The 22963-nt window shown below is 42.9% G+C and overlaps 1 protein-coding gene across 3 annotated transcripts in view; it reads left to right on the top strand.

The window, feature by feature from the left end:
- Nucleotides 1-2292: 2292 nt before the first annotated feature.
- UGGT2 (UDP-glucose glycoprotein glucosyltransferase 2) overlaps nt 2293-22963 on the top strand; it is a 282351-nt gene continuing 261680 nt past the window's right edge. For all 3 annotated transcript variants that reach the window (XM_066236801.1, XM_066236802.1, XM_066236804.1), the window contains exon 1: nt 2293-2516. In XM_066236801.1, coding sequence (XP_066092898.1) covers nt 2365-2516 — 152 coding nt within the window. In that variant the 5' untranslated portion in view covers nt 2293-2364. The remainder of the gene's footprint in view (nt 2517-22963) is intronic.

A 22963-nucleotide genomic window follows, 5' to 3' on the forward strand; every position in this document is an offset into this window, starting at 1 on the left:
CATAAAAACTTTAAAAAACATTGAGACATGAGTGTTTCAGCTGACACCGTTAGCATCATACTTATGGACTACATAGGCAAACTAGTTCCAAACTAGCCTGGAACAATTCTTTAAGAAGGTAGGAAGATCTTTAACAGATCCTGTACCCTCTACATCAGCTGCTTCTCAAGGTGAAACACCTGTAGTGCAGGTAGAATCATCTCCAGCGTCTCCACCATGTTCCTTAAGCAATTCTGATTCACCTGACCCAGTATCTTCAGGACCTTCTGCAGGTTCTCCTGCCTCTCCAGCTTCCTCCTCCCAATAAGTCACTCTCTCCCACCTTGCAATGCCCCTTCCAGTGTGCAAGCCAACCACAGGAATAAAAGTAAGGGATTTATTTTTTTATACTCATTTTTTTTCTGTTACTACAGTACAGTATATTTATGTTCTTTTCTTTTCTGTGGCTTAGTTGTGTTTTTATGTTCCAGGTTATGAATTTACAACTGTGTTAGGATAGGTAAGTGACAGACTAGGGTGTGTTTCTACTTACACCAAAATTTGGGTTACAACCAATGTCATAGGAGTGGAATTGTGTTGTAACCTGAGGACCCCATGTACTAAGCACATGAGAGGAAATGTAAAAGTGAGGCAAATGTTTTCACAACTTCAAGAGATCCAGATTTCCTGTAGGGCAAAGAAGTAATGGGAGGAAAAAAAGATCAGCACAACCCCTAAACCAGGGGTCAGGAACCTATGGCGCGCGAGCCAGATGTGGCTCTTTTGATGGCTGCATCTAGCTCACAAACAAATCTTTAATAATAATAAAAAAACGTTAAAAATATAAAACATTCTCATGTATTACAATCCATTCATTTCCTACCACTCATGTTCATGGTTGCGAGTGGCTGGAGTCAATCACAACTGTCCTCCGGGACAACACCAAATTTTTACTGGATAATGCGTAATGTACACAGGTCGTTGTACGGCTCTCACGGAATTACGTTGTAAAATATGTGGCGTTCATGGCTCTCTCAGCCAAAAGTTTCCCGACCTCTGCCCTAAACAATTTTCCCCAGCTGCTACTTCTCTTTACCATGTATTTTAATATTTATAATAAATTTGCTTTCTTCTTAGTAGGAAAAGAATCATTCCTGACTAGAAGCCAGAATTTTGCAGCTTCACTTCTACCCAGTTAAAAAAAAAAACCCAAAAAACAAAATACTTTGCTTGATGAATCATAAGTACTGACTGGTAAACTAGTTAACACTATTGCAAGATTTTTGTCTTTGAACCTGATGTAGTAAAATGCGTGAGCTTTGAGGTCAGTCTTTGGCTGCAATGAGACTCTCAATCACAGTATGTGATTTTAACTGATAACAAAAACAACAATCAGTTTTCTATGCATTTCACCTGTAATCTTCTAAACTAGCTCTTATTGCTCTTCTCAAAGTTTAATATGCGTAACTATCACCTGCAGTTCCTGCTAATCTGGGGATTCAATAGGTCTAAGGAGGGACCTGAGATTCTGCGCTTCTAATGAGGTTGCAGGTGGTGCTGATGCTCCATTGTGGACCATTTTCCAGTACAAAGGCTAGAAGCATGGGCCCTCGTCAGCAGTATTAGTGTCACCAAGGAAGTTATTAGATGTGAAATGCGGATTCTAGAACCCCACGCAAGACCTACTGAATCAGAAACACTGGGATAAGGCCCAGCACCCTGTGTTTCAACAAGCACTCCAAGCGATGTCACTGGTTTTCCAACTTGGTTACAACACTCCAATCCGCGGAAGAGGGGGCGGAGAGCGTTACATTCTGTTGATGCCCAAGACTCAATCCGCGATTCCCCTGTACTAGTGCGTGTGTGGTCTGGGCACCCGGCTTTCTACAAGTTCTACCAGGTGACCCTAATATGCAGTAAGATTTGAGAAACCCGTGAGGGAGGTGCTTGAACTTCGATAGACCGTCCTTTCCACATGTAAATGCGGTAATATTCACTCCGCTCCCAGGCTTTGGCACCTCCGGCCAGCCTCAGTCGGCCACAATCCTAGATCGGTGTTGGGGATCCCGCCTCCGGCCCTGTGTCCCACAGCCTCCCCTCTGTCGGAGAACCGGTCGCCGACCCGCCTGCGCGTCAGCCCCGCGGCTCCGCATTCGGGCACCGCAGGCACCTACGTGGCTGCTGTCCCGCGGGAGCCGGCCGCTAGGGAGACCCGGAGTGCTGGACGCGCATGCGCCGGGCGCCAGCCAGGCCGGGGCCGGAGCCGCGGACTCGAGCTCCCCCCACCGGAAGTGGGCGCCGGCGCGAGGGAGGATCCGGCTATCACTTGACGGCCGCGGGCTTTCGGCTCCGGGTTCGAGCAGCTCGCTCTCCGCTCTCCGTGTCATGGCCAAGGCCGCCGACGCGGTGTGGCTGCTCCTGGGCGCCACGATGCTCTGGCTTTCGCTGCTCGGCTCCGGGACGGCCTCCGCGTCCAAGGCGGTGACGGCTCACTTGGCCGCGAAGTGGCCCGAGACCCCGCTGCTGCTGGAAGCCAGGTGGGTGCGGGCTGGGCCGTCTGCGGAGCGCAGCGCGGAGACAGGGCCGGGCGAGCTGGGACCTGAGGCCCCTGAGAGCCGTCCTGGGCCCGCCGCCCAGGTGCCCGCTTGCTGGCCCCGCGAGCATCGCCGCATCCCCCGCTATCCCGCGCACAGGACTCGCTTGCACCCCCCTCCCCCAGCAGTTAGTACTTCGCCTTGCCCGCGGCTTTTAAAACTTAGGGACCTTTGCTTAATTCATTTGGATTTTCATTAGCATTTACGGAAAAAAGAAAAAAAAAAAAGGAAGAATGGGTGGTGGAGTTTGGCATTTACCGCTAACACTTCAGTTGACGTGGGCAGTTCTTTTCTGGAAACCGTACTCAAAAGCAACTAGGTAGGCTTCCTGCGAACATGTTATGAATTTCCTCCACTGGGTAGTTCATTAGTAAATCAAAAGTTGTAGCTATTAAATTTTGCTCTCCATCCGGCAACTTCATCTGGGGAGGATGCTGGAATGCTGAGCTATCCACTGCGCTTGAGGCTGACACTGGAGCCACAGATGGTCCGTCTTCTGTGTGCCCTGACCAGGAATCAAATCCTAGACTTCCACAGGCGGGGCCAAGCTATACCACTGAGCCAACCGGCCAGAGCCCAGCATGAAGTTTTTTTGTTTTTATTTCGTGAGAAGAGTGGAGGCAGAGACAGACTCTCGCATGAGCCCAACCGGGATCCACCAGGCAAGCCCACTAGGGGGCGATGCTCTACCCATCTGGGGGTTGCTCCCTTGCAAATGGAGCCATTTTTTAGCGCCTGAGGCAGAGGCCATGGAGCCATACTCAGCTTTTGAGGCCAACTCGCTCTAGTTGAGCCATGGCTGCAGGAGTAGAGGAGGAAAGAGAGAGAGAAGTGAGAGGGGGAGGGGTGCAGAAACAGATGGGTGCTTCTTCTGTGTTCCCTGAGTGGGAATGGAATGCAGAAATCCTCATGCCTGGCCCACACTCTACCACTGAGCCAACCAGCCAGGGCCCAAGTTTTAACTCTAATTGCTTTAGTCATTTCACCAAAGAAAGAGCTTACTATCCTGAGAAGAATCTCCATCACCCCACATTACATTGTATATATAAAATACTGAAACAGTTCTTTTTAACTGAGGTATAATTGACATATAACATTATATTAGTTTCAGGTGTACAATATAATGATTTGCTATTTGTATTTATTGAGATCACCAGGATAAGTCTAGTTAGCATTTCACCACGTTAACTACAAAAACAATTTTTTTCTTGTGATGAGAACTTAAGATCTATCATATTTGTGATTTTCCAATATGATGTGCAGTATTAACTGTAGTCACTCTGCTGTACATTACATCCCTTCAATTATTTTATAACTGCAAGTTTGTACCTTTTGACCAACTTTACCTATTTCATTCACCTGTCCCTCCCAATCCATTCTCTATTTTGGATGGGAAGAATTTCACACATAAGTGAGGTCATACAGTATTTGTTCCTCTTTATCTGATTTCAGTTAAAATAATGCCAAAAAGTCCATGCTGTCCCAAATAATAGGATTTCCTTTTTTATATTGCTGAATAATTTTCCATTATACTTATATGCCACAACTTCTTTATCCAGTCATCCGTCTGTGGACAATTAGCTATTGTAAGTAATGTTTCGATGAACATAGAGGTGTGTGTATCCTTTGTGTTTTTATTTCCTTTGGATACCCAGAAGTGGACATGCTGCATCTCATGGTAGTTCTAGTTTTCATTTTCTGAGGAACCTCCATAATGTCTGTACCAATTTACATTTCCACCAATCTTATACAAGGGTTATATTTCTCCATGTTCTTGCCAGTATTTATCTCTTGCCTTTTTTATGATAGCCATTGTGTAACAGATGTGAGTTGGTATCTCAGTGTGATTTTGATTTGCATTTTCCTGATGATTACTGAAGTTGAGCACTTTTTTTGTGTTCCTGTTGGCCATCTGTATGTCTTCTTTAGAAAAATGTCTATCAGATCTGTAATGCTGGTGGTCGAAGCTAGGAAGGTTCACGTTGGATTTGGGCAGATGGTAGAGAAACTGCAGAGTCAGAAAGTGTCAGGCCATACCCATGTATTGGAGGCAAGCAAAGACAGACGAGCAAATAAACAACAAAAGGGAAAGAGCTAATAAAGGAAAATCTGCTATTTGCAGGAAGGGCAAGAGAGCAAGATAAACCACACTTCATGGTGGTGGGAGAGCGATCTGGGAGAATCGCTGCCCAGGGGAAGCACCATAGCCTTATATAGGCTGTGCACACTTGCCTCTGCCACGTGCTCATGCAGTAATCAAGCAAAGTGCTTGCAGCTGGTAAACCCACGAGCAAGCCTATCACAGGGGCCCCACATTCCACCCCTTTAGGGTTGCTCACCTCATAATTTACATGATGAGTTTCTTGCTCCGCTATGGTCCCTGTGCGAGGAGTGAGGTACATTACAAAAACAAAAGCAGTGCAGTCTACAGCAACAGAATTACAAAACACAGCTATGGGTGAAATGATAGAGTGGTCAGCATCACCAAGAGAGGCAAATCTTTCCCTGCTGGTGGAATACAGGCCAGAGTTCTGTCTGCAGACAGCACGTAACAGGTACCAGAGGCCACTCTGGGAAGATATACCAAATTTTATTGTCCCGCACACCAGGATCTGCTGGTTCTATGTGCAGCAAAATGGGAGATCTCTATGGGCTACAAAGAAATTACAAAGATGCCCTTCATAAAGATGTCTCCCTGAGCACTCAAGAGATTATACACTTTAACCTTAGGCGGCCAGGTGCTGGTTGCCCAGGCAGTTAACTAGAGATCCACCTCTAGCCCCCGACCCCACAGTGCCAAAAAGGCCACCCGTCATAGGTGGGGCACCTGTACAGTCCATGGTCATGCCCATTGAAGCCATTGGCCTTTAAGGGGGGCTGTTGGAGCAGGCAAAAGCATATTGCCCTGCCATCCAAAGCCCAGCTTGAGCAAAGTGTCCTTGATGTGTATCTACAATTGGATGGGAGCAGCTGCCTAGTGCAGGAGGGCCTTCACTTGGAGATGGGGCCCCCCACTGAGGTCTCTCCTTCAAAATGCAGAGTACTGTCCACAAGTGGCATGTCCATCCAATAAGGGAGCCAGTGCCCCCCTCCTGTTGCAGTCCCTGCTTTAAGAGTCCGTTATACCACTCAGTGATACCAGCGGCCTGTGGGTGGTAGGGGACATGGTACTTCCAGTCCACCCCTAGGTCTTGAGCCCATTGCCTCACCATAGAACCCATGAAATGGCTACCATTGTCACTTTCAAGGACCAGCGGCTGCCCGGACACAGCACTCAGGTGGTCCAGAGCCTGTATGACTGCCCTTTGGTCTGGGATACAGGCAGGGTAAGCAGCAAGCAGCCCGGTGGCAGTATCTACACATGTGACTGCATACTGGTACCCGTCGACCTTGGTAAGTGTCCAATGACATCTCTCTGCCACCGTGTCAGTGGAACACAACCTCTCTGAATTTGTCCAGGTAATGCCAGTTGTCTCCGCGGGTACTCCTTGGAACACACTGCACATTGATCACAAGCTTCAAGTGCCTCTGCATAGGACATAGGCAAGTTCCACGCCTTAATGATAAGCCCACAGTTTTTTGTCCTACATGGAGCAGATGCCAGAGGAGCCACTGTGCCATGTCACCTGTGGGCACAGTCTCCAACTATCACATCTTCGCCAAAGTGTCTGCCTCATCATTCCCAGGATGGGCTAGAGGGGCATGCCCTGTGACATAGTATACTGTCAGCTGTTTCTAATGTCCTATTTCGCATAAGTCTTGCCACATGGTCTGACCCCATAGCAGACGATGCAGTGCATTACCATCCACTGGTTAATGTGCCAAGTAGCAATCCAAAGGTCAATCCATTATAGGCAGCCCAGCTGTTCATGCAATCACTAGAGGTTACAGGCAGCTAGCCACACAGCTCTTAATTCCATCCATTGGCTGCTTTGGCCTGTACCTGTGTCCATCCAGATAGTCTCAGTGGATGGTTGGAAGGCTATGGCCATCCACTTGGCTGGTTGGCCCCTGCTGAACCATCAGTATACCAGGCATCTTTGGGAATGGGTGTCGACCCCTCCTGGTAGGGACTGACTTCAGGTTCTGCCTCCTGAGCCCCAGCTGCACCTGACTCTAAGGTCACATAGGTGACTGGACCCAAGAGTTCCTGCAGTTCTGCTCTCAATGGGCTGGTGCTAGTATGCACCCCATTTGGCCAAGGTGGAGGTTTGGGATGTACCACTACAAGGTTTGGTTACCCAGTCTCTCACCCATCCTGAAATAGGATATGTGGTCTTGACCATAACTGGAGTTGTCATAATACTCTCAGTGGCTAGGAGGGCAGTATACACAGCTGCCAACTGTTCCTCCCCTAATTTGTAATGGACTTCAGTGCCTTCCCACAGTTGAAACCAAAACCCAATAGGTTACCATAGGTGCTCTGTCTGTTGCCACAAGCCCCATCTGAACCCCTCAGGGGTTACATGGACATCAAGCTCACAGGACCTGGCAGGATCAAATGCATGCAAAGCCTGTGCCACCTTGACAGCTCTCTTAGCTGCTGCAAATGCACCTTGTGCCTGCTCAGTCCAATCCCAGTGAACTTCCTTCTGAATAAGGTGATAAAAGGGATGCAGTAATTGAGCTAAATGGGGTATGAATGCTCACTAGTACCCCAACAGACCTAGGAATTCCTATAACTTTTACCATAGTGAGCAGAGGCGGATTTAACAGCGAGCACACCGGGCACGCGCCCTGGGCCCCGACTTCTGAAGGGCCCTGCAAAACCCCAACTTGACACATTTTTCTAATGACATCAAGTTTGGTTTCATATGTTCAATTTTAACATTACTAGTACATAATATTTTTTTATTTATTTAAAAATATGGATAGCATGTATTTTTATTTTCCCTGTCTCTCTTTTTTGTTAAGGGGCCCAATATTTTCTTCTGCATCTGGGTCCTCAACCAACTTTAATCCGCCTCTGGTAGTGGGCAAAGGGTATGCTTGGATCTTGTCTGTAACTGCGTCAGGGATAACTTTTGTCTTAACCCAACCAAACAACTCCCAAGAACTTAACAGATAACCCAGGTCCTTGTAATTTATCCTCGTTGACCACCCAGCCACATGATTTCATATGGGATAGCAAGGTAGGGACTACTTGCTTCAATTCTGGAAGAGAGTCAGTAATTAGCATAATGTCATTGATATAATGATACATACGAAATGCCTCTAGTTGTTTCCATTTAACCAGGTTAGCAACCACCAGCCCATGACACAAGGTGGGACTATGCAAAAAGCCCTGTGGTAATACTGTAAAGGTCCATTGCTGCCCTTCCCACGTGAAGGCAAATTGGTCTTGACTCTATGGCTATATCAATAGAAAAGAAGATGTTAGCCAAATCTACCACAAAGTAGTATGTCCCCAACTCATGGTTTAGCTGATCCATCAGGTTAGCTATTGAGGGTACAGCAGTGTGCAAAGGGGGAACAACTTTATCAACCCACTGTTATTCGCCAAGTTCCGTCTGGTTTGTGCATAGACCACACTGAGGAATTATAAGGGCTGTGTGCCGACCAGATGATCCCCACTTTTTCTAGTTCGAGGACTGTCCCAGTGATTTCTTCATAACCACCTGACAGGCTTTGTGCTAGTCACATGCTGGGAAACAGATGATTGCAAGGAGGAATGTGCTGTGTGTCCCTGCAACAGTGTTTTCACAACCTGGACTCACAGGCGGAACTCCCCAGCTAGTTTCCAACCACAGTCCTTGTAAGATAATTACCCCCAAAATATATTCAGAAATAGGGGATACATATACCTTACATGGCTTAGGAGGCAGTCTTCCGATCCCCAATAGAATAGTTATTGGCTTCACTCGAACAGTTTGGCCACCATAATCATCAGTAGCCACTGGGGTCCCAGCAAACCGCTCTGGGTTCCCATAGAGGAGGGAACATTCTGCACCTGTATCCACCAAGGCCAGTATCCATTGTACATTAGAAGGGGACCAATGAATAGCCAGTTCCATGCGTGGCCGCTGGTCCCCTCCTATCCCTGTTAGACGGATCCCTCAGTCTTCTCCCTATATAAACTGGAACAGCAGGTCTTGGGGATCCTCCTCTCCTTCAGCGGTCTCCATCATATAATTTTGTAACCATGCTGCCCACGCACCAACCATTTTATTGGTAGTTGCTGGGCCATTCGTTTCAGCAGCTGGAATCTCTGTCCTGTTTAAGCTGCTGCCAAAGCTCCAAAAGAACCTTGTTAGGCTTGCCATCCAATTTCTCCCTATCTGCCACAGCTGCAATTAAATCTACCCACATCTGTGTTCAGGTAACTTTCACAGGCCCATTCCTCTTGCTAGTCGGAGGGGCAGCACGGGCAGCAGCCCTCACAGCTTTGTGATTCGGTGCTACTTCCAGCTCCCTCAAATCTGCCATTTGTGTAACTGCATTGATAGATTGTCCTACATAGGGGTCCAGGATAGCCACTAGTGACCCAAAAAGGGCTGATGGGGCACTGCAGAGGATAAGATTCCACATCCCAGCTGTAAATACTTCCTCTTCTGGACCATGGGACCCCAGGTGGAAAGCAGCATTCTACATACCTAGTTCCTGAAGGACCTTTACTAATTCACTATAGCACTGCCATCAACTCACTGACCCCGGCAAGTACCTAGCATTCTGCCAGGCTGTATGAATGGCAGCCATCACCGATTCTAATAGGGTATGGTTTCCTGGGTTGTCATGGCAGTTCTGAAGACGCTGCCTCAAGGAGGAGTGTGTGGTAATAGTGGCCAATTTCTCCATCTCTGTTCTGGAGAGCATGATGCATCCACCCCCTATGTCCCACAACTTCAGTAGCCAGGCTGCCAGCAGCTCCATGGCTTTCTGCCTGAATTGCACGCCCAACTCTATCAGCTCTGCCTGGGTATAGGGCTGGACCACAGAGTGCTCCACTATCTTTGGAGGAGGCTGTGCTTGCCCCTGAGGGACTCTTGGCAGCTGGGATTTTACCCTCTTGGCGACCACTGGCTGGGCTCTGAGACTGGGGATGGCAGTTGCAGCCTGAGGAGGAGTCGGAAACACCTGCTCCCACCTACTCAGAGCCACTCTGCCAGCAGGAATGCTGCTCCATCTTCCACACCCACTTTGGCTCCTGTGGCTGCCAGCTCTCAGCCTGAAGCTGACTCTTGAGCTCCTGAACCTGCAGTTGTTTCTCAAACAGCTGTCACTGCCAACATTCAGCTTGCAGGGCAAACTGCAATTCGCAAACCACAATTTCTTCTTCAGAGACCACTCCAGTTCCAGGTGCCATTGGTGTTCTGCCTGCACCTCACACTGCAACTCTTGAACCCAGTCAGCCTCCCTCTCCAGTTCTAGCTTCAGTTTATGCCATCACTGGTTCTCAGCCTGCCGTCTGACTTGCAATTCTCAGATCTGTGGCTCTTTCCTTAGTGACCATCCCAGCTCATGTGTTCCTTCTTCCTTCCTTCCTTCCTTCCTTCCTTCCTTCCTTCCTTCCTTCCTTCCTTCCTTTTCTTCCTTCTTTCCTTCTTCCCTCCCCTCCCCTCCCCTACTTTCCTTTCCTTCTCTTCCTTTCCTTCCTTTTTTTCTTTCTAAGTGAGAGAAGGAGAGACAGAGAGACAGACTCCCACATGTGCCCTGATGAGAATCCACCTAGCAAGCCTCCTAAGGGAGTGATGTTCTGTTCATCTGGAGATGTTGCTCAGCAACTGAGCTATTTTTAGTGCCTGAGTTGGGAGACTCTACTGAGCCATCCTCAGCACCTGTGGCCAACTCACTGGAACCAATCAAGCCATGGCTGCAGGAGGAGGAGGGGGGGAGAGAGAGAGAGAGAGAAGAGGGAAGGGTGGAGAAGCAGATGGTTGCTTCTCCTGTGTGCCCTGGCTGGGAGTCAGACTTGGGACATCCACATGCTGGGCTGATACTCTACCATGAGTCAGCCAACCAGGGCCACATTTATTTCAGTGTTAAAAATAAGAAGTGTTTTGGGTTTTTATTTAGAAGATTGGTGATTTTTTTGAGACCAAAAATATATCATTGGGGCTTAACTCTTATTTATACTAATTTAATTAGTTTACTTATATGTCATTTTACTTAGTCACAGTTTTCAAGAACTTACTAGCAACATTAAGTGAAGACTATCTGGCACACTTGCAGGCTGGAGTTCCCACCATGTCTGACAGGCCCACCGGCTTGCACTGGGGTGTGGTGGGAGGCAGGGTGGCATGCCGACAGTGCTGACCTTGTCCCAGATGTTGCATTTTTTTACAAACTGAAGGCAAGGTCCTCCACCAGCAAAAAGACCCCTAGTCACTTTATTGTAGTGGTCTGGAACCAAACCCACAAAATCTCTAAGGTGAATTCCAAGATGGTGATGGAGTAGGTAGATGTTCCAACTGCTACTTCCCAGGACCAAATTGGATTACAACTTAATTTAAGAGCAATCATTTTGAAAAACCAACTTTGGACTAAAGGAAGAGGAGTCTATAACCAAGGATCACAGAAGAAGCCACACCAGGACTGGTAGGAAGGGCAGAGACAGGGAAAGGGCTGCCGTGCTCCCAGGAATAAGTGGTATGGGAGGGTCCAGAGGGATTCTCACTGTGGGGAGTTGCTGTCTGAGAAAGAAATGAGAACATTCAGAGATGCAAGCTCCGTTATAAAGGGCCAGCACAGAAAATATGGTGCAAAGCTGCTCACCTGGGGCTACAGCAGAGGGAGGGCTGAGAGGACTAGAGTTGCATGAAGAGAGTGTGAAGTTTGGTGGCCCAAGGAAAGACACTGGAGGGGTATGATGCCACTGGAACTTCTGTGCTGAGTCATTCTCCAGTACCACAGTTGCCATCTTTCCTGGGTGGAACAGTCCCCTCTGAGTGGCATCAGCCTAGGGAAAAGCAACTGCCCCACCCTCAGGAGTCTCTCCTGCCCCACCCACGGAGACCAGGCCATTCTGAGAAGCCAGGAAACGGGGTCCCTCAGTGACTCAGTTCTCTGATGTTGACACTGGAGCTTTCCTCACATGCTGCCAAGTCCATAACTGGTGCTTCCACTTCACAGAAGATGCAGAAGAAACTGTCCAGACTGTGGAAAGACCACATCTCTGTGTCTCAGACCCCACCCACTGGACTCATGGGACTGCACCCTACCGAGGTCTGTGAAAAAAGTCTGGACTGACTGACACCTGGAACTGAGCCAAACCCAGCACCCTTCCTAATCTCTGAGCTCTATGAGGTCTTTTTTAGTGGCTGAGCCCATCAAGCAGCCAGCAGAAAGAGGTTGCAGAAGGTAGGACTCAGGGAACCTTTGTCTTTTAAGTGGAACTTCCTCCAAGCTCATTGTGAGTGAAAGGCAACCTAGGTGTACAGCTTGGTTTTTCCATGTTGTGGGGAAGCTGTGTTAGGCTTGCTCACTGGTTTACCAGCTGCAAGAACTTTGCCTGATTAGTGTGTGAGCATGTGGCTGTGCCATGTTCATATGGCCTATATAAGGCTATGGGTGCTTGCGCTCAGGGGGATTGCGGCTGTGTAGATTGCCTGCCCACCGTTCTGAGGGGACATTTTGCTGTTTGTTTGCCTGAGAGGCAGTTTCCCTTGCCTGTGTGCTTGTCCACTGTTGTGAGACTTTATTAACCAGAATGGTCCAACCCTTTCTGGCTCTACAGTTTTTCTACCATCTGCCCGAATCTAATGTGAACCTGCCTGGCATTGGCCAGTAGCATTAGACATCTGTATCTGGGCCCGGAAAAGGCAGCCACAAACTCAGGATTGCCTGTAGCTCTAAGAAGGTTCCTGAGGGCCAGTCACGGGCAGTGTCTCCCATTGGTCTGTACTGGGTTCCCTCCAGGGAAGCTCGGGGCTGGCACATCAGTGGCCAGATGCGAAGAGCATTGATACAGGACCTAACAACCCTCACTAGTGAGGTATCCTTAGGAAGGGTTCCTCACACTTGACCCAGGTGAGGCGAGTTCCACTTTCTGTGGTCAATACTGGCATAGTGGCTCATGTGGATTGGACAGGGTGGAACTTTACATCCAGCCAGCCCAGGTGCTGGGTATCCTGTCCTGCTGAGCTAGATTCCACAGGGGGAAGGGAGAGAGACTTAAAGCATGGACATTTAAAGTGTGGATCCCTGTGAGCCTGTTGTTAGGTCTTGTCGAGAGGTTTAGTTACTTTCTGTGGAGGGGGCACAGTCAGCCCAAGGAGGAGACTCTCTCAGTCTTCCTCCCTGAGACCAGGTTCTTACCAGCTGTAAGAAATTCTGCAAAGTGAACCTGCTATTCCCCTAACTGGATAGAAATAGAATTGGAGTATCCAGCAGTATCTAAGGGATTAGGCTTTGCAGTAGGGGCCACTTTCCTATACTAAGCTCCTGATCAAGAAACCCCTTAATTAGGGGGTACCACTAATGTTGTATTCCCAACCCCAGCTGCCATATAACCTGTAGAGGGACTGGTTGGATGAGGCCAGTATGAGCTCACACTACACTCTTTCTATAGAAGACTGTTGGAATACCAGACAACTGCCCGAGGAGGTGGAGGAGCTGAAAACTAGACGGAAATTTTACGGAACTTGGAACTTTTATGGAGCTGCTGTCATCTCTAAGCAGGAGAAAGCTGATTCTTATATACAGGTTGACCCCTTCCCACACTACCCAGGCACAGGAAATGCAGATACAAACAGCGAACAGAGCACTAGGTTCAGAAAGGTAGCCCATGGCAGGTTAAAAATAATGCCTAACTCCAACACAAGAAGACTGAGAACGAACACAACCAGTAGTAGATGGCAGACAGCACCAACCCTAGACTCAGCTAACTACACAAGCAGTATGCACAAAGGAAGAGTCCAGAAGGCACCATACACTGGAGAATAAATAAGCCCAACAGGACAGACATTGCAGTGTGTAATACACATGATCAAGGTTGAACCTTAGAGCTAGCCAGCCTGAGGGGACTACCACACCTATTAAAGGACCAATGGCATTCAATACTCACAACAGGACAGAAAATAGTACCTTCAAGAAGCATTCTTAGAGCAAGCACATCTGGAGGCCTGGATATTAGTATCACTGAGCAAATCTTCCTTATAAAGACATAGTAACAAATTTCAGAGTTAATGCTACAAAATTCAGACACAATGAGCCAACAAAGAAAAACAACCCAAGTGAATCAACAAAATAAATTCCCAGAAATAGAACTAAATGAAATGGAAGTAACTAAAGTACAAGGTGCAGAGTTTAAAATAATGATTTTTGGTATGCTCAAGGATCTTTGAGCAACAATGGATGGTCATAATGAGTACCTACGTAATGAGATAGCAAGCATCAAAAAGAATATTGAAATCATAAAAGAGAATCAGTCAGAAATGGCCATTACAATATCAGAAACGAACACTGGACTAGAAGGAATGCACAGTAGGCTGGATGAAGCAGAGGAGCAAATCAGCGATTTAGAGGACAAAATTAATGAAAGCACAGAAACAGAGCAGCAAAATGAAAATAGGTTCAAAAAAACTGAGGGAACTCGAAGAGAGCTCTATGACAACATCAAGAGAAACAACATCTGCATCATAGAGGTTCCTGAAGGAGAAAACAAACAAGGGATAGAGAACTTGTTTGAAGAAATCATTGTTAAAAATTTCCCTAAATTGATAAAGAAAAAAGTCACACAAGTTCAAGAAACACAGAGAGTTCCATTAGAGAGAAACCCAAAGAGGCCTACACCAAAACACTTCATAATTAAAATGCCAAAGTTAAGAGAGAAAGAAAGAATACTAAAAGCTGTAAGAGAAAAGAAGATAATTGCTTACAGAGGAGCCCTCTTAAGGATGACATCTTACTTCTCAACAGCAACACTTGCGGCTAGAAAGAATTGACAAGCAATATTCAAAGTAATGCAAAACAAGAAACTATAACCAAGACTACTTCATGCAGCAAGGCACTGTTTAAAATTGAAGGAGAAATAATAAAAAAATAAAAATAAAAGACTCAAAGTATTCATTACAACCAAACCACTACTGCAACAAATGTTAAGGGACCAGCTGTAAAAAAAAGCAAAGGAAAAAAGAAATCGAGAAAAAAAAGAATTATAGATTTAAAGAAGAAAATGGCAACAAATAAGTACATATTAATAATAACCTTAAATATAAATAGATTAAATGTTCCAGTCAAAAACATAAGGTAGGCCCTGGCCAGTTGGCTCAGCAGTAGAGCGTCGGCCTGGCATGCGGGGGACCTGGGTTCAATTCCCAGCCAGGGCACATAGGAGAAGCGCCCATTTGCTTCTCCACCCCCCCTCCTTCCTCTCGGTCTCTCTCTTCCCCTCCCACAGCCAAGGCTCCATTGGAGCAAAGATGGCCCGGGCGCTGGGGATGGCTCCTTGGCCTCTGCCCCAGGCACTAGAGTGGCTCTGGTCGCGGCAGAGCGATGCCCCGGAGGGGCAGAGTATCGCCCCCTGGTGGGCAGAGCATCGCCCCTGGTGGGCGTGCCGGGTGGATCCAGGTCGGGCGCATGCGAGAGTCTGTCTGACTGTCTCTCCCCGTTTCCAGCTTCAGAAAAATACAAAAAAAACCCAAAACATAAGGTAGCTGCATGGATAAGAAAATAGAACCTGTACATATGCTGTCTACAAGAGACCACATCAGAACAAAATATACACATAAATTGAAAGTGAAGGGATGGAAATACGATTTCATGCAAATTGAAATAAAAAAAATGGGGGTAACTAAACTTATATATGACAAAATAGCCTTTAAAACAAAGGCTATAGTAAAGGTTAAAGAAGGTCATTACATAATGAGTAAAAGCAGCCTGACCAGGCAGTGGTGCAGTGGATAGAGTGTCAGACTGGGATGCAGAGGACCCAGGTTCAAGACCCTGAGGTCGCCAGCTTGAGCGTGGGCTCATCTGGCTTGAGCAAAAAAAAAAAGCTCACCAGCTTGGACCCAAGGTTGCTGGCTCGAGCAAGGGGTTACTCAGTCTGCTGAAGGCTTGTGGTCAAGGCACATATGAGAAAGCAATCAATGAATAACTAAAGTGTCGTAACAAAAAACTGATGATTGATGCTCCTAATCTCTCTCCTTTCCTGTCTGTCTGTCCCTATCTCTCCCTCTCTCTGACTCACTCTCTGTCTCTGTAAAAAAAAAAAAAAAAAAAAAAGAGCAATCCATTAGGAGGATATAATCTTTGTAAATATTTATGCACCTAATATAGGAGCAACTAAATATATAAAGCAGATTTTGATGGACTTAAAAGATGAGATTGATAGCAATATTATAATAGTAAGGGATATTAATACCCCCATTAACATCAGTGGGTAGATCCTCCTGACAAAAAACTAGCAAAGAAACAGTGACCTGAAATAACACACTACGTCAGCTGGATTTAATTGATATCTTCAGAATCTTTTACGCCGAAGCAGCAGAATATACATTCTTTTCGAGTGCTAATGGTACATTTAGTAGGATAGACCACATGTTAGGACACAAAACAAATCTCAATAAATTTAAGAAGATTGAAATCATATCAAGCATTGTCTCTGATCAAAATGGCATGAAACTAAAAATCAACCACAATAGGAAAACTGAAAAACATTCAAACACTTGGACACTAAATATCATGTTATTAAATAATGGGTTAACAATGAGATCAAGGAAGAAATTAAAAATTTCCTTGAAACAAATGAAAATGAATATACAACAACCAAAAATCTATGGGACACAGCAAAAGCAGTCCTGAAAGGCAAGTTAATAGCATTAGAGTCATACCTTAAGCAGCAAGAAAAAGTTCAAATAAACAACTTAACCCTTCACCTAAAAGAATGAGAAAAAGAACAACAAAGCCCAAAGGAAGTAGATGGAAGAAAATAATAAAGATCAGAGCATAAATAAATGACATAGAGAGTAAAACAAACAAACAAACAAAAAAAACCCCACACAATGAAAAAAGATCAATGAAACCAAGAACTGGTTCTTTGAAAAGGGAAACAAGATTGACGAACCTTTAACCAGAATTATCAAGAAAAAACAGGACTCAAATAAATACAATTAGAAATGAAAGTGGACAAGTAACAACTGATACCACAGAAATACAAAGGATTGAAAGAAAATACTATGAAGATCTATATGCCAAAAAATTAGAATAGGCAAAATGGATAAATTCCTAGAAACATACAATCTTCCAAAACTCAATCAGGAAGAATCAGAAAAACTAACCAAACCCATGACAACAAATAAAATTCAGTTATCAAAAAACTGCCAGCAAACAAAAGTCCTGGACTGGAAGGCTTCACAGGCGAATTTTACCAAACATTGAAAGAAGACCTAACACCAATCCTTCTCAAGCTATTTCAAAGAATTCAAGGGGAAGAAAGACTTTCAAGCTCCTTCTGTGAGGCAAGCATTTTCCTCATTCCAAAACTACAAAGAAAACCATGAACCAATATCCCTGATGAGCATAGATGCTAGAATTCTCAACAAAATATTGGCAAATCAGATCCAGCAATAAATTAAAAAGATTATACATCATAATCAAGTAGGATTTATTTTTGGGAAGCACGGCTGGTACAGTATTTGCAAATCAATAAATGTGATTTTTCACATAAAATGGAGGAAAAAAATCACATGATCATATCAATAGATGGAGAAAAAGCATTTGATAAAACCCAGCACCTATTTATTATGAAAACTCTCAATAATGTGGAATACAGGGAACATACTTCAACATAATAAAGGCCATCTATGATAAACCCACAGCTAATATCATACTCAATGGGCAAAAATTAAAAGCAATTCCCTTAAGATCAGGAACAAGACATGGGTGCCCCTTTCACCACTCTTATTCAACATAGTTATGGAGGTCCTAACCACAGAAGTCAGACAAGAAGAATAAATAAAAGGCATCCAAATGGAAAAAAAAATAAAAATATTATTTGCTGGTGAAATGATACTGTACATAGAAAACCCTAAAGTCTCAGTCAAAAAACTATTAGACCTAATAAATGAATTCAGCAAGGAGGCAGGATATAAAATTAATATTCAGAAGTCAGTAGCATTTTTATATACCAACAATAAACTGTCTGAAAGAGAAATTAAGGAAACAATTACCTTCACTATTGCAACAACAACAACAAAAAGTAAAGTACCTAGGTATAAATTTAACCCAGGAGGTAATAGACTTGTACTCAGAAAATTATATATAAGACATTGAAAAAATTCAAGGAAGATACAAACAAGTGGAAGCATGTACCGTGTTCATGGATAAGAAAAATAAGCACCATTGTAATGTCTGTACTATCCAGAGCAATCTATAAATTCAATGCAATTCCTACTAAAATACCAATGACATACTTCAAAGGTATGGAACAAATATTCGAAGAATTTATATGAAACTGAAGAAGAATGCAAATAGCTTAAGCAATCTTGAAAATGAAGAATAAAGTAGGAAGTATTTCACTTCCTGATATCAAGTTATGCTTCAAGGCAGTTGTAATCAAAACATCTTGGTACTGGCATAAGAACAGGCATGCAGATCAATAGAACAGAACAGAGAACCCAGAACAAAGGAGGTAAGAACATAAAACGGAGTAAGGACAGTCTCTTTAATAAGTGGTGTTAGGAAAATTGGACAAGTACATGCAAAAAATGAAACTCGCCCAACAACTTACACCATTCACAAATGTAAACTCAAAATGGATAAAAGACTTAAATGTAAGTCGCAAAACCATAAACATACTGGAAGAAAATATAATTGGTGAACTCTCCAATATTTCATGTAGCAATATTTTTGCTGATATATGTCCATGGGCAAGTGAAATAAAGGACAAAATAAACAAATGGGACTACATCAAACTAAAAAGCTTTTGCACAGCAAAAAACACCATTAAAATAAAACGACAACCCACACAATGGGAGAACATTCACCAATATGTCTGATAAGGAGTTAATAACCAAAATTTGTAAAGAACTTCTAAAACTCAACACCATGAAGGTAAACAATCCAATTTAAAAATGGGCAAAGAAATTGAATAGACACTTCACCAAAAAGGACATACAGATGGCCAATAGGCATATGAAAAAATGTTCAACGTCACTAATCATCAGAGAAATGCAAATTAAAACCACAATGAAATACCACCTCAAACCTAACAGACTGGCTCTCAGTAAGAAATCAACACACAATAAGTGCTGGCATGGGTGTAGAGAAAAGGGAATCCTCCTGCACTGTTGGTAGGAATGCAGACTTGTGCAGCCACTGTGGAAAACAGTATGGCATTTCCTCAAAAAATTGAAAATGGAACAGCCATTTGACCCAGCTATCCCACTTTTTGGAACATATCCTAAGAATACCAAATCACTGATTCAAAAGAAGATATGCACTCCCATGTTTATTGCAGCATTGTTTATAGTAGCCAAGATCTGGAAACAGCCCAAGTGTTCATCAGTGGACGAGTGGGTTAAAAGGCGGTGGTACATATACACAATGAAATAGTATGTGACCTTGAAAAAGAAATAAATCTTACCTTTTGCATTGGCATGGATGGTCTTGGAGATTATTATGCTAAGTGAAATAAGCCAGGCAGAGAAAGAAAAATATATGATATTACTTATATGTGGAATGTAATGAACAACTTGAACTAAGAAACGGAATAGAGGCAGAGCCAGGTCACAGGGAGCAGAGGGACAGCCGTCAAAAGGAGAGGGGATGAGGGGATGGGATCAGAGAAGGTAAGGGATTTGTGAAATTATATATACATAACACACAGATACAGGTAACAGGACAGCAAATCTCAGAGGGAAAGGAGGGAGGGAGTTAAGAGGAGTGGGACAAAGGGGATGTAGTGGGGGCATGTTAGTGGGGGTGAAGGTGTTAATATTGAGTGGGACACTTGAATTAACACAATAAATTAAAATATAAATTAATTAAAGTCTGTATAGGGGATTCTCGGGTTATGATACAGTTCTTTTCCTACGACAATGATGCAACCCAAATTTTGGTGCAAGGCAAAACATACTCTAACCTAGCCTAAGTCAGTTACCTATCCTAACACAGTTGTAAAATCATAATCTGGAACATAAAAACAACTAAACCACAGAAAAAGGAAAAGGACATAAATATACTATACTGGACACTGTACTGTAGTAACAGAAAAAATGAGTTTAAAATAAATCCTTACCTTTATTCCTGTGGTTGGCTTGCACACTGGAAGGGGCATTGTAAGGTAGGAAAAAGTGATCTATTGGGAGGAGGAAGCTGGAGAGGCAAGAGAACCTGCAGAAGGGGCTGGAGATACCAGGCAGGTGAATCAGTATTGCCTAAGGAACATGCAGGAGATGGTAGAGGTGATTCTACCCGTACTACAGGTGTTTCATCTCGAGAAGCCGCTGATACACAGGGATCAGGATGTGTTGCAGATGTCTCTTGCTTCTTAAAGAATTGTTCCAGTCTAGTCTGGAACTTGTTTGCTGAAGTCGTTTGTAAGTATAATGCTATTGGCATAAGCTGAAACATGTCTCAATTTTTTAAAAGTTTTTATGGGAGTGAGCATCATAAATTTGAAACGTCATATGTCAAGACTTTTGTAACCTGAGAACCCCTCTCCATATTAGTTCATTAGATGTAACAAGAGTATTTCTTATACTCATGTTATCCCCAATGCTTAGTATACAGAAGTAGGTGCTCAATAAAGTTGTTTCAGTTGAAAGGACCATATTTAAAGTATTGTGTACTTCAAACCACCACCAGAGTTACCTCTATAATATGCATCATCTTGACATCTGGTCTCTGCTTAGATAATTCAGACAGGATGCTCTGTGTTATCACACATGCCTGCTTGTTCTGTTGTAACAAATATAAATTGTTAGCAGGTCCTTTATTATATAAATGAAAATCTTTCCCACTATACCTTTTGTATACTAGTCATGACTTTATCATTCTGAACCAAATCTCTTTCTTCTTTGTGACTGTGTAGTTTTTAATTTCTTTATCTGTTAAACTTTCTGTTTTCTAGCCTTCCTTATTCTGCACATGTTCTTGTTTTTCATGTTTCTCTTAAATAAAAATTTTAGGAAAATCAAATAAGTTGTTGGGAATACATGAGAGGAAGATTTTAAGAGCATTAGGTAGACTGAAGAAGCTGGAAGATAGAAGCTTGAGAAAAGCAATACCTTTCTGTTGGGAAAGCTCTTTTTTTATACTTAAAGCACTTGGGATTTTTTTCTTACTGGCTATATATAAATATATATATTACACTTTTATTAATATATATTACATACTACATATATATTTTTTAATTCAACATAAATATTTGTGTGCTTGTTTTGAGCATGATCCATGATGGGTTCTATGTCAAAAACAAAGATGAATGAAATGTCTCCTTCCTAAAAAAAATTATAATTTATTACTATTTGCTATGGATGATAATAGGATAATGAGACTACATTCTTTACCATGTATATACTGTAACATATATCTAAACTGCATTTATTCCATGGTGTTGCTCTTGGTGAAAATTTCTTTTGGAATTCTACTTATGATTACTGTATATTCTTTAGTACATATAAAATTCTCTGCGGTAGAATTGTTTGTGGGAACAATGTTATTTGGAGCTAAATGTTATATGACAAATAAACAAATTGGAAATTCCAGCCTTGGTTTTTTTTGTGTTGTTTGTTTACTTTTTTTGGCTTTTCCTTTTTAAAACATTGACCAAAGATACTCTTATTTTTTGATAGGTGAGGAATTGATTTAGGTGACTCTCAAGGACCAGGAGTAGTCAACCTTTTTATACCTACTGCCCACTTTTGTATCTCTGTTAGTAGTAAAATTTTCTAACCGCCAACCAGTTCCACAGTAATGATGATTTATAAAGTAGGGAAGTAACTTTATAAAATTTATAAAGCAGAGTTACAGCAAGTTAAAGCATATAATAATAATTATTTACCAAGTACTTTATGTCGGATTTTCGCTAAGTTTGGCAGAATAAATCTTTATAAAACAACTTACTATAGTTAAATCTATCTTTTTATTTATACTTTGGTTGCTCCACTACTGCCCACCATGAAAGCTGGAACACCCACTAGTGGGTGGTAGGGACCAGGTTGACTACCACTGCTCAAGGACACTCACTTCTCTGAAATTAATGATGAGTTGCTGACAAATAGTTCCTGAAAGTAATTGCAGAAGAGTTTCAAAAGTGTTTAGAGCAGTGGTATCTAATGAGGGAATAAGTGTAAGTGAATGGTTCTTAAGGTGATCACCTTGAAGGATCATATTTAGATATATAAATTTTGGCATATGAAAGTATTTTTCTTATGGTTGCACAGTGTACGAGCATGTCTGTAGTTGCTTGGTCAAGTCAGTTAGGTATTAAGTTTTGCTTCTAATTAAGTTTTTGTACCACCCCTGCCCTTTTCAGGTCACATCTTATTTAGTGTTCCAGTTGTTTCCTCTACTTTTATCTTTTTTTAATGCCATTGTGAGTTGAACATTATTAATGACAAAAGTCACTTTGAAATTACTGCTTTAAAAAAAAAGAAAGAAATTACTGCTTTAAATTCCTGGGCTTATCATGTTTATATTGGCAAATTAATCATTTTTATTCTCCTTTTCTCCACTTAGTGACCATTGCAGACTCGCAAGAATTACTCTGCATGTGTCTTTGATCTCTTAAAGGATGCTTTCCCTGTGTATTGGCTGTTTCCTTTCTAGTTTACATAGTTAAAACTATTTGTTTTAGGTGTCTTGTGCTTTGTTCTATACAGGACTGAATAACCTGTCATTTTTTCATTATTTCCAAAAGGTTTTACATGGCTTTGGACACTTTTTCTTACCTCCTGTACAAAACTGGAAGTTTCTTGGGCTTTATTGCCAAATACCTAATGCAATACACCAACTTCCTATTATTTTTTCATTGAGGTATTTTCTCTTTTAAATACAAAGGTTGTCTACACAAATAAGTAACTAATTAAAAATTATTATATATGACTTTAAAAATGTTCCTAAAACCAGTTTTTGTGAAAAACAAGTAGTCTTTTTCTTTCTTTTTACTTTTTACCTTAAAAACATTTTTTCATTACCTTAAAATTACACTTTTTAGTGCCATTTCATATGGAGAAACAAAATAAATTATCCATATTTTAGTTGTACTAATAATAAGGAAAAGCCAAACATAATTTTTTATAGTCTGGTCATGATGTATACTTGTAGTTGAGAGTGATACTTCAGGCAAGAATCATTAATTTGTTCCCTTTCTGCATTATGGTAAATAGAAATCAGTAACTTGACAATACATATTTGGAACTTTTTGTTTTTAGTATAAGCTATAGTTTGGTTCTAAATATGGTTTATAGTATCTAAATCATTTTTTATTTTTTATTAATTGATTA

The sequence above is a fragment of the Saccopteryx bilineata genome, chromosome 6 (genome assembly GCF_036850765.1).
Source record: "Saccopteryx bilineata isolate mSacBil1 chromosome 6, mSacBil1_pri_phased_curated, whole genome shotgun sequence".
NCBI lineage: Eukaryota > Metazoa > Chordata > Mammalia > Chiroptera > Emballonuridae > Saccopteryx > Saccopteryx bilineata.